Consider the following 12,964-nt stretch of genomic DNA (forward strand, 5'->3'; position numbering starts at 1 on the left):
TCAAAGCATACCTGACAGAGCTATGTTCAGAAGCAAAAACAAATTGCAGCCAAGGCTTGGAGCAATATCCTTCCACTCCCAAATTGTATTTTTGGACAACGGTGGGGTAATATGCAAACTGTTTGTTGGCATTTCTTCCCATTGGGTCAAAGCATCAACAGGAGGAAGGATTTCCTGAGATTTAGGTCCAGAATTTCAAGAGGATTCCTACTAAACAGGGACTGTTGGAAAGGATGCTCTCTCATGATTTTAATTATTGGATAGAGTTGCAGAACAAGTTCCTGAGTGATCCCTAACTATTATCATACCCTTTTATTACCTTAATCTGAGACAGTGATCTCAGTTTTCAGAACAGGTTATGACAAACCACAACAAGAAAAAAGCTGTATGAATGAGAGAGAGAAAAGATGCAGAGGAAGGTGTGGAGTTCTGTTCCAGATTATTTCTGCATCAAATTGTAATGGCAATATTTTGTACAGTTGACATTTTTAATCCACGGATTCAGCCTTCCATGGCTTGCAAATATTCAAAAAATAAATAAATCCCTAAAGCAAACCTTGCTATTGCCCTTTGATATAAGGGACACCATTTTACTATGCCACTGTATAGAATGGGACTTGAGCATCCACCGATTTTGGTATCTATGGGGGGTCCTGGAACCAAACCCCAGCAGATACCAAGAGCTCACTGTATAAAAGTGAAATAAAAATGACATTGATATCAGTTTTTATAGAAAAAAATGAGATACTATAAGCATGATGAGACTGTAAGAGAGAGAAAGGCAATGTTTGGCCTGAGGATTAATATTGCACTGCTTTCAGTATGATTTCCAGATTTCTCTGGGCAGAAAATAAAACGGAAAGAAGGGTGTGAGGAAGAATGAAAAGTCAGTTCATATGGGAAAAGGATCAAAATTTAAAATGACCTGAATAGACTGAAAAGCTGGGCCAAAACTAACAAAATTAACTTCAACAGTGAGAAATGTATGGTACTGCACTTAGGATGAAAAAATGAAATGCATAGATATAGGATGGGGACATTTGGCTTAACAAAACTACATGTGAAAAGGATCTAGGAGTCCTAGTAGATCACAAGTTGAACATGAGTCAACAGTGTGATGCGGCAGTTAAAAAGGCCAATGCAATTGTAGGATGCATCAATAGAATTATAGTGTCTGGATCAAGGGAAGTAATAGTGCCACTCTGTTGTGCTTTAGTCAGGAATACTATGTCCAGTTTGGGGCACCGCAATTCAAAAAGGATGTTGAGAAGATGGAGTGTGTCCAGAGGAGGGTAACCAAAATAGTGAAGGGTCTGGAAACCATATCTTATGAAGAGAGACTTAGGGAGCTGGGGATGTTTAGCCTGGAGAAGAGCAGGTGAAGAGGGTTAAGAAGAATGATAGCCGTGTTAAACGATTTAACAGGGACTTGTCATATTGCAGATGAAGCAGCTTGTTTCGCTGCTCCAGAGATTAGGACCCGGAGCCAATTGATTCAAGTACAGGAAAAGAGATTCCACCTCACATTAGGAGGAAACTTCCTGACAGTAGAGCCATTTTGACAGTGGAACCCACCTCCTCGAGTTGGTAGAGTCTCCTTCTTAGCCATCTGTCGGGGATGCTGTCGGGATGCTGGAGAGGTTCTGCCATGCAACTGGGGTTATTGACTGGCCTTGGGGTCTCTTAAAACTGTGATTTTATCATCCTAAGGGGAAAAAAGAATTGTCCGAATGAGAAAAGGGAGAAGCCTTCTTTTTTTCTGGCCCCATTGGCCACCACTATCCTACCCCGCTCCTCCAGTCAGTTTTCTCCATAGGAATACAGCCCTGAATGGAAGAGGGGAACTCATTTGCATCGGATTCAACACTTCTCTAGTTCAGCTTCCTTTTTCTGGTAGTGTAGTTGGCAGCTATTCTTCAGGATGGAAAGCTCAAACCGAGAAATCTGCTACCCTACTGCTGCCCCAGACATCCTTCTTCTAAATCTAGAAATCCCATGTAGTAATCATACCATTACAGTATCTGTGAATGCCATTTGCGAGATCACTATGTAGTTTAAATGAGATCATTCATGCTCAGAAGGAGTGGCGGTAGGTTGAGAAGAACCCCAATATTTGCAGAAATAGAAAACTGTAGGAAGAAAAAAACAACAACAAACCCAGTGTGGTAGAAACCAAAAAAGCACAATGTAAGCTATAGATACATGTTGTGTAGTCATGGCCAAAGGTGATGGACTAGAAATTCATTGGGAAGAATTATATTGTGTACACTAGAAAAGAAGTTAAAGATTAAGTATGAGATGAGGCCAGAAATATATCTGTTGAATATGTTAGATAAGATCCCTCCAGATATTGAAATAAAGTATTGGAGAGTTCTTTTATATGTAATAACTGCTGCAAGATTAACTACAGCTCAATACTGGAAAAGTTCAGAAACACCACCAATAGATGAATGGTTACTCAAATTAACAGACATAATAAAAATGGACAAATTGATGGTGTGTTTAAGGCATAAGGATGTGGAGAAGGTTACTTATAAATGAATGGTCGAAAATAGTTGAATTCTGTAAAGACAGATGGAAATAAGAGCAAGGCTCAAATGTTACTGAGTTAAACTTAAAATACATACGTAATATGACTAGTTAGAACATCAAGGTTTGTTATTTGGAATTTATACTTTTGGGGAATATTTTCAAGATGTGGAAACTTGAATCTGTGGATAAAACAAATCCATGGATGAGGAAGGCTGGCTGTATGTCCAGGACTGGAGGACCCATTGCCAGACATTTCATTACAGGCCCTGCTTGTTATGATTCATAGGCCTGTTACAGACTGCCAAAATAAAGCTGCTTCGGGTCTCTTTGGAGGTATGCTGTTTAAATGATGCATGCATCCTAAGAATCCGGAAGCTGCACCAAAGCTTCACTCCAGTGCTTGGAAATGGAGTGTGGCTTTGGCACAACCTCTGGACTCTTCGGACCCATGCATCATTTAAATAGCATACCTCCAAAGAGACCTGAAGCAGCTTTATTTTGGCAGTCTGTAACAGGCCATAGAGATGGTTCCAGCTTCAGTCCCATGCATGAGAAACTTTTAGTACCAGAAGCATCCCTATGCAATTTAGGGCTTTAATGAATTGTTGGGTGCCTGAGCATGTTATTGACAATATAACCTGGAAGATGATTGCATTAGGAATGCTACTGTGTTTGGGACCATGGTAGAATAAAAACCATGTACACTTTGGCATGTGTTCTTTTTTTTAGCAGCGACTGGTGCTGTGAGAATCAGTGAAAATGGGCAGAAGGTCATCTATCTGCCCAAAGGGGAGTCAATCAAATTGGGATGCCCTTTTGTTTCCGATCCTGAAGATAATACCCCAGACAATGACTGGGACATTGAATGGAAGCAAGTGAAGCCTGGCCCCTATCCCCAGGATAATCCGGTGAGTTTGGGATTACAGTATTTAGCCTTCTTCTTCAGGCCAGCTGGCTGGGAAATACTAGACTCTCTGGTCTAGCTGCTGCTCCTGCACTGCTAGTAGCGCATGCTTTTGTAGCAGTAAGCCCTATATGGTCCTATATGGGACTAAGTCCGAGTTAAGCAGGATGAGAATGTCCTTTATTTGTTTTGATAAGAATAAATTAAGAACTGCTTTTTCCTCACCAGGAGTTCAGTGAACAAGTATTGCAAGTGATAAAACTTTAGCCCCCCAAAACCTTAAGACAAACGCAGTTTCAAACAGGGATCTTTAAACCATTTTTTTGCAACATAACAGGGCATTTTCCTTGAAAACTGGACAAAACGGTCATTTATATTAAAACAATGGTACGATCTGGAAATATGGAAAAAATGGTACTGTCTCATTCAGTATGTATGGTCAGTCTGATTATTATTACCTGTACTATTATTATTATTGGAATAATTTTTCCTGTGCTTTTTCTGTGCAAGTTTATTATTGTTGTTGTTGTTGTTATTTATTTATTTATTTATTTATTTATTTATTTATAAAGTACATACAGACCCAGTGCTCTATATAACTTATTTTCCTTCGTTTTCTTAATCGTATTTTGAATCCTCAAAAGCTCCTCAGTTACCACGATCATCGTATAATCTATCCTGGGCCTCCTGATCTCCAGCGGCGTGTGGGATTCACTTCAGCAGATCCCAGCCTATATGATGCCTCTATGCAACTGAGTGATGTTCAGATCACAGATTCAGCCACATACGAATGCAAGGTCAAGAAAACTACGGAAGCCAGCCACAGAGTGACCATCACGGTACAAGGTGGATCTTCTTTAACCTTTTCCCTTGGTGTGGAGGATGATGAATATTATGCCTTTAACTAATAATAATAATAAACTAGAGTTTGGGACAGTTTATTTGACTATTGGCCCTGCTGGGTGGGGGAATACAGAAGGATCCTGGGAGATAAAGTCCCGAGAAGTAACTTTACAAGGCTCTGCTTAAGCTTGCTTAAGAAGATGCAACATCTTCACGGAGTTTCTTTATAAAGGCAGTCAAATAATTCAGCCCAGCTAGGAATTATACTGAAGTTGGACTGAAGGCCTTGTTTTTGGAGTACTGTATATACTCATGCATATGCCTAGAAATTTGAGTCAAAAAATTGACCCCAAAAACCTAGGTTACTTATCCATGGGTCAATGTAAATACTATACTTTAACTACTATTAAAAAGGGAACCATCCCCTGGTAAAAGACAAGATTACAATCTTTCCTAAAAGCACCGACCTCCCTCTACTCTCTCTTCCATCCAGCCTTTAGCCAAAACATTTATGCCTGCCATAATTTTGTAGGTTCTTTGACATTGTTTTCCTTTGCTTCATCATTTAGATCCTTTGTTACATGTCTCTAAGCTTGACCCTCGACTTATCCAAGGGTCATATCAAAATCCATTATTTTGCTCCCAAAACCTGCCCTCGACTTATACATGAGGTCGACTTATAGTCGAGTATATACTGTAATTCTTAGTTCTTGTGTGTGTTATGTGCCTTCAAGACGGTTCCAACGTATGGCAATGCTAAGGTTTTGGGTTTTTCTTGGCAAGATTTATTCAGAGGAGGTTTGCCATTGCTTTCCTCGGAGGCTGAGAGCATGAGACTTTTCCAAGGTTATTACTCTTAAAAACAAGGGCCATGAGTATAGCAGACTCATGGGATCAACTGTTGAATGATGAATTCAACATTTATGTAAATCCCATTTATAATGTGTCTACTCCAGTTGGGTCTACCAGTAGGATTCAGCCCAAGGTGTTCTAAGCATCTAGGTAGTACATGCAACCAAACATAAGACAACCTTCCTTCCTGCTTCCTCAGATAAAATTTGGGATTCAACATTCAAGTTGAACATAAGGGCAGGAGGGAGTTATTATTTCTGATGGTTGCTGCGTCTGGGAACCGCAGCAGCCAAACCGTGCGGTTCCCGCAGCAAACAAGAACGCCGAAATGGTGCTTCTTCATGGGCCCTGGAAGGGCTCCGCAAGGTGAAGGTGCCACTTGCGGCGCCACTTCCGGTGCGCAACACGTCCAGACGCTGGGCGTCCGCGACATCAAAATGGCGTGCCCATCTGTATGCAGCAACCGCTAGTTGACATAGTCGTTATGGGCGAGGGGCAAGTGCTCAGGAATTGCCCTCCTCGCGCGAAGACGGCACGATGGCGTGCGCCTGATGGGCCAATCTGTAACGTGCCATAACACACCAGCAAAATTAAAAATTATACTTTTAAGTTATAATATAAACGCAAAACTAGATGATATAACATAGTTTTTCATGCGGTTTGAATTAAAGGGCACATGTTGAATGCCACAACCTGTTTCTGCCAAAGGGTAGATGTTGGAAACAGTGGTTCAACACCTATGGTGGCTTACCCCTCGCACCTCCCAGTATGGCCCTCTGGAGGAGGACTGTTGAATCCAATAAAAAGGGGATGGACAGATGCTGGTGACTTATTAAATTTATTTATTTATTTATTATTATTTATTATTTATTTATATGCCACCTCTCCACCAGGATCAAGGCGTCTTACAAGCAAAAAATTAAATACCTACAATACAATACATTCCTGAAAATTATTCCCTAACTCCCTTAACATCTTAAATCCCCACATAATAAATAACAATTAAAACATTATAATAATTTTTTTGTCCTTGCTTCCAAACCGGATAATAGGACTTGGAGCTACCTTATTCAGGTCAGGCTACGGGTCAAGGCTCTCAAGTACAGTGCGGCCCTCCATACCATATTCAATTGTATTGTTTTGAATTTGCTGTTAGCGCCGCTTTGAGTCCCTATGCTGGGAGAAAGGTAGGATATAAGATAATAATAATATAATAATATAAAATAATAATAATAATATAATATTCTAGAAATTTTTTGTCCATGGATCAAGCATCTACAATGTCAAATATTAAAAAAACAAGTATATATTCCAATAAGCAAACCTTGATTTGCCATTTTATATAAGGGACACCATTTTACTATGCCATTGTATTTAATGGACTGAGCATCCACGGATTTTTGCTATCCCTGGGAAGTCCTGGAACCAAATCCCAGCAGATGACAAGAGCCCACTCTATGTATTTCAGGATGAGAAAGGTCTTTCTCATCACCTCCTACCTGACCTTTTGGTGGAGATACCAGGGATGTAACCTGAGGCCTTCTGCGCACAGCACATATAATAAAATAATAATAATAAATGATTTATTCATAGCCTGCCCAAACACTATAATAATAAATGAAGTATCTTTACTTTATCACTAAACTCTACTTCATCCTGAAAATGAGGTAGGTTTCCATTCATCATGGTTCTGAATTTGAATAAGATGCTGGTCTAAATAGCCCAAATGCATCAAATCCCATCTGATCTTGGAAGCAAAGCAGTTAGTACCCTGGTTAGTACTTGGATGGAAGACTGCCAATGAATAACAGGTGCTGTTGGTTGTATTTCAGAGGAAAGAGTTGCACATGGTGACATCAAACCTAGTGAAACCATGACCTGATCAGTAAAACCACCTCTGAGGTTTCCTTGACTAAGAAAGCCCTATGAAGTTTATGGGATCCTCATAAATTGAAAGGTGGCTTGAAGGCACAAACATATACACATGCTGCCTTATAGCAGATGAGACTGTTTGTCCATTTAGCCCAGGGCTGTGTACTCTCACTGGCAATAGTTCTCCAGGGTCTCAGACAGAAGAGAGTTTTTTTCCATCACCGGTTCCCATTTTCTGATCTTTTGGATTTGTTCTCTCTCTGATGCCATTGGTATAATAATAATTACGCTAGTGATGTCTTCTTTCTGCTTACCTACCAGAAAGGCCAGCAGTCCCCCAATGCTGGATAATTGGGGACATTACTTATGGGCAGGACATCATATTGCGCTGCTTTGCTTCTGTGGGCTCTCCACCTCTCAGCTATCACTGGTCCATGATGGGCGAACACAAGTTCAGGGGCAGGCTGCCTCCTGGAGGATCTATGGGTGAGTAGTCGCATCTGTGGGGAAGGATCATAACATCATAGAGTTGGAAGAAACCACAAGGGCCATCCAGTCCAACCCCCTGCCATGCAGGAACTCTCAATCAAAGCAGATGTGTTATTCTCAGAGCTACTAGAGAAATGAAGAGAAAAATTGATGAAAGACCTGCGGAAGGACTGGGTACTTAGAGCCTATGATTTGAAACTCTAGGCACGTACAAGGCACATTCATGATAGAGAAGACAGGGCAAAAGTAGCTTTCCAGGAGAGATCATTGCATGAGAAAAGTAATAGCACCACTCTATTTTGCTTTGGTCAGGCCTCACCTGGAATAATGCATCTAGTTCTGGGCACCACATTTCAAGAGGATGTTGAGAAGCTGGAGCGTGTCCAAAAGAGAGTGACTAAAATGGTGAAAGGTCAGGGAAACCATGCCTTTTAGGAGGAGAGACTTAGGGAGCTGGCTATGTTTAGCCTGGGAAAGAGAAGGCTAAGAGGTGATATGACAGCCCTGTTTAAATATTTGAAGGGATGTGTCACATTGAGGAGGGAGTAAGCTTGTTTTCTGCTGTTCCAGAGAACAGGACACGGAGCAATAGATGCAAGCTACAGGAAAGGAGATTCCATCTCAACATTAGAAAGAACTTCCATCCTGACAGTAAGAGCTGTTCAACAGTGGAACTGGCTCCCTTGCAGAGTGATGGAGTCTTCTTCTTTGGAGATCTTTAAACACAGGCTGAATGGCCATCTGTCAGGGAAGCTTTAATTGTGTGTTCCTGCATGGCAGAATGGGGTTTGACTGGATGGACCTTGAAGTCTCTTCCATCTCTATGATTCTATGAATTCAGAATTTAGAGGAATTCAAAGCAATTATGATTTTGAGTTTGTGTTATAGAACACAATGCTCTATAAAGAAGCATATTTATTTATTTATTTATTTAATAGCACACCTTTCCATTAAAAAAAACCCTACTTGTGTTGTATTTATTTCATTAGCATGCAAGTGAACACCACTTTTTTTCCTAGATTTTGAATGGATTTTCAGGGGCTTTGGTTTCTAGACAAATTGAAATACTACTGTGGACCTGTGCTTCCTGTGAATGAAGGCTGTGACTTGAGAGTTAATTCCTTTCTTCCTTTTTTGGGCTGTATTTGTATATGAATGCTTTGCATGTTTTTAAATTATTTAAAACTTCTTTTTATAAAATTTTAATTCTTTTCTAAACTTTCTCACCTTTCCTAACCTATGAGTTATAAAGTAGCATAAGAGCATATCAAGGTCTGGTGGCGCAGTGGTTCAGTGCTGGTACTTTAGCCACAATATTGTACGTTCGCTCCTAAAGGAGGGCTCCAAGGTCCACTCAGCCTTCCATCCTTTTGTAAGTCAGTAAAATGAGTACCCAGCTTATTGGGGGCAATTGGCTTACATGTTGTAAAACACTTAGGGCATGCCGAGTTTGCTGATAAGTGGCATAGAAATGTAAATGCTATTGCTATCGCTATATTGTGCATATACTCAGTGTTATTCAGCCTGCAGTGCCAGGCTAAAAAATCTAAACCTGGCATTTTGGCTGAAATCAACACTTAATCTTCCATTTCTTCAAGCAGGCTCCAGCCCAGGTGATCTCCACATTTACGATTTGGGCGAAGATCATGTGGGTACCTATCAGTGCCGCGTGGGCAATAATGTCGGGGTGGCCTATTGCTCTGTGGATATCTACTTCAGTGGAGGTAAGATGCTTGACAAAGAGATTGGGAGGAAGTCCTTATAATTATCATTATTTGTCATTGACTTCATCCACACTGGGGAAATAACCCGGTTTGGCATTGCTTTAACTGCCCCGGCTCAAAGCTATGGAATTCTAGGAGTTGGAGTTTATTGTGGGCCCAGAGCGGAGTGGATTTGTAACTGGTTGACCGGCCAAAGCCAAAGGGTGCTCAACAGTAGTTCCTTTTCATGCTGGAGAGAAGTGAACAGTGGGGTCCCACAGGGCTCTGTCCTGGGCCCAATTCTATTCAACTTCTTTATCAATGACTTGGATGACAGAATTGGGGGCATACTTATCAAATTTGCAGATGGCACCAAATTAAGAGGAGTAACTAACACTCCAGTGGGCAAGATCAAAATTCAATATGACCTTAATAGATTAGAAAGCTGGGCCAAAGCTAACAAAATGAAATTCAACACAGAGAAATGTAAGGTACTGCACACTTAGGTAGGAAAAAAATATGAAATGCTTAGATATAGGATGAGGGACACCTGGCTTAAGAAGACTACATATGAAAGGGATCTAGGTGTCCTAGTAGGCCACAAATTGAAAATGAGTCAACAAGTGTGTTGTGGCAGCTAAAAAGGACAATGTGATCCTGGCATCAATACTTGCATCACTACAAGTATAGTGTCTAGATCAAGGGAAGTAATGGTGCCACGCTATTCTGCTTTGATCAGGCCTCACCTGGAATACTGTGCCCAGTTCTAGGCACCACAATTCAAAAAGGATGTTGAGAAGCTGGAGCATGTCCAAAGGAGGGCAACTAAAATGGTGAAAGGTCTAGAAACCATAAAGTCCTATGAGGAGAGACATAGGGAGCTGGGTATGCTCAGCCTATAGAAAAGACGGTTAAGAGGTGATATGATAGCCCTGTGTAAGTATTTGAAGGGATGTCATCTTGAGGATGGAGCAAGTTTGTTTTCTCCTGCTCCAGAGAATAGGATCTGGAGCAATGGGTGCAAGCTACAGGAAAAGAAGTTACGCCTTAACATTAAGAGGAACTTCTTGACAGTAAGAGCTGATAGACAGTGGAAAACACTCCCTCAAAGTGCAGTGGAATCTCCTTCTTTGGAGGTCTTTAATCAGAGGATGGATGGCCATCATTTTGGGGTGCTCTGATTGCATGGCAAAATGGGGTTGGATTGCATGATCCTTGAGGTCTCTTTGAATGATCCCAAAGTATTTATTTTTGTTATTTTTTAGAAATGGGAAAGTAACGACTTTTTAAAATGGTAGCAATAATATTATCTTTGGTAGGGCTAATAAAACTAATAACTATTAATGAGTAATCTCAGGACATTATTTCCCCATGATTCATTTGTTGCTGTTTATTGCCTAATTATTCCTGGTATAATGGCACTTTAGTCGTGATATTGTATGAAAATGTTAATTATGGTTGTGTGATTTCCATGTGATTTTCGCTGTTTAAACCCCAAATTTTCCCTGTGTGATAAAGTCCATATTCACTATTATATCTCACAATATGGGCTCTTGGGCCACTTCTCTATTTTCCAGCAGAAAATTGAGAGAGAAAGATTTGCAATAGAGTAGCTTTCTCCAACATAATCGTCTCCATGTTGTCCATTTAGCTTCCATCAACCCAGATTGCTGATGGGCTACCAACTATGTTGGCTTGTCTACTGGGAGCTGAAGCCCAGACATTTGGAGGATAGTACCTTAGTAAAGATGGTTAGAATTTGGGAGATCCAGGTTCAAATCTACATCAAAACTATAATATGGGAGATCCTGAAACAAGAATATGGGAGAAATTAAAATCTTTCTTTCGCTGTTTTCCTATTCTATATAACAAGGTTGCTGTGAATCTAAAATAGCAGAGAGATCATAATTCTGTAGCCTTGAGCTCCTTGAAGAATGTTATATAGTGATAATAAAGATATAGCACTTTCCCCCTAAAATTAATGATGTGAAAATCTCAATCTCTCAAAATCCTGGCTGTATTTTCCTTCTGGCGCTGCTTCATAATATTATTCACAGAAGCACATGGCAATTTCAGCACCTTTTGGTGCCAACTTTCCCTAATATACATGTTGACTTTTAGTTAGGCACATTTTTTACAGATATGCATTTTGACATGTGCACATTTATTCGTATAGGTCAAAGCAAATTGACCTCTCCTTCCCAGTAACGGGAAAGTGATAGGCTTGCTGATAGCGTCCGAGAACTACAAGTGGAGAACATTGTTTAAAACCTCTGTTCATACAGATGTCTTTCCATCCCTACCTAAAATCCCTTACCCCACTTTGCAGGTATCTACCAACATTGGATCATCGGTGGATCAGTTGTCGTCGGTCTCCTGGGCTTGGCCCTCATCGCAAGTGGTGTGACCTGGTGCTGGTGGTGCTGTTGTGGGACGGGGCAGTGCCCCGGTTGCTACTGTGGGGACGATTACTTCTGGGACTGCTGTTGCTCTTGCGGTTCCGGCCCTGAGATGAAGCAGGAGTGCATGGAGACCAAGGGCAGTGAAATCTGGTGAGCACCATTGCACAATGGGTTTAGTTAGTAAAGGTAAAGGTAATCCCTTGACATGAATGTCTAGCCATAACCGACTGTAGGGAACGGTGATCATCTCCGTTACCCAGCCAAAGAGCCAGCGTTATCCAAGGGCTGCTCTAGTGGTCATGTGGCCTGCATGACTGCACCAAATGCTGTTACCTTCCCACTGAATTGGTACCTATTTATCTACTTGCATTTTCATGCTTTCAAACTGCTAGGTTGGCAGAAGCTTGGACTAGTGATGGGAGCTTGCCCCATCATGCGGCACTCTGGCCTCAAATTGCCAACCATCCGATCTGCCAGTGATTAGAATTGGCATCTTAACCACTAAGCCACCACACCCCACGGTTTAGTTTGTAGCCAAAGATAATTTAATACCAAATTGTAGGCAGCTGGTTCCCCTGGAGGACTGCTTAGGATGCATCTGCACTGCAGAAATAATCTTGTCCTGTTCAACTCGTACACAAAAAATATCCCACAATGAGCAGATTTCAACTTGGAGGAAGGAACTAAAAATTGGAGGAAGGGACATCAATAATCTAAGCTATGCAGATGACATTGTACTGCTATCAGGAAATAACAAAAGGCTTGGAACCATTACAAAGGAAAGTCATAGAGGAAAGTGCTAAACCAGGCTTACTATTGAACATTAAGAAAACAAAAATAATGACCACAGAGGACAAATTTGATGCAGATGATGAGAAAATTGAAATAGTCAAAGACTTTCCATATCTTAAACCAATCGTTGATCATAACGCACGCTGCTTTAACTGCGATAGCTCAGTGCTATGGAATCCTGCGATTTGTAGTTCGTTGCTGCACTAGAGCTCTCTGGCAGAGAAGGCTAAGTGTTGCACAAAACTACAACTCCCAGGATTCTATAGCATTGAGCCATGGCAGTTAAAGCGGTGTCAAGTTGTATTATTTCTGCCATGCAGATGCAGTTTTAGACTCGACATGGGCAAGTTCTCCTGGATTAACATAACTATGGTCCAAAACATACTGCAGAAACAATCCGGTTTGACACCACTTTAACTGCCAGGGCTCAATGCTATGGAATTCTGGGAACTGCCATTTGTTGTAGCATTTTTGGTAGCAGCTAAAGTGGTGTCAAACTGGATTGTTTCTGCAATGCGAGTTTAGCCATGGAGATACCTGTGCCATACAATAGGTTAAATGTCTCCCAAAAGGAC

At 41.0% G+C, this 12,964-nt stretch overlaps 1 protein-coding gene across 1 annotated transcript in view; it reads left to right on the forward strand.

Moving 5' to 3' along the window:
* LOC121916161 (V-set and immunoglobulin domain-containing protein 8-like) overlaps positions 1-12,964 on the forward strand; it is a 20,174-nt gene that overhangs the window by 3,339 nt on the left and 3,871 nt on the right. The window contains exons 2-6 of the mRNA XM_042440975.1: positions 3,262-3,440; positions 4,081-4,282; positions 7,325-7,489; positions 9,094-9,216; positions 11,525-11,747. Coding sequence (XP_042296909.1) covers positions 3,262-3,440; positions 4,081-4,282; positions 7,325-7,489; positions 9,094-9,216; positions 11,525-11,747 — 892 coding nt within the window. The remainder of the gene's footprint in view (positions 1-3,261; positions 3,441-4,080; positions 4,283-7,324; positions 7,490-9,093; positions 9,217-11,524; positions 11,748-12,964) is intronic.

Source organism: Sceloporus undulatus, chromosome 9 (assembly GCF_019175285.1).
Source record: "Sceloporus undulatus isolate JIND9_A2432 ecotype Alabama chromosome 9, SceUnd_v1.1, whole genome shotgun sequence".
NCBI lineage: Eukaryota > Metazoa > Chordata > Lepidosauria > Squamata > Phrynosomatidae > Sceloporus > Sceloporus undulatus.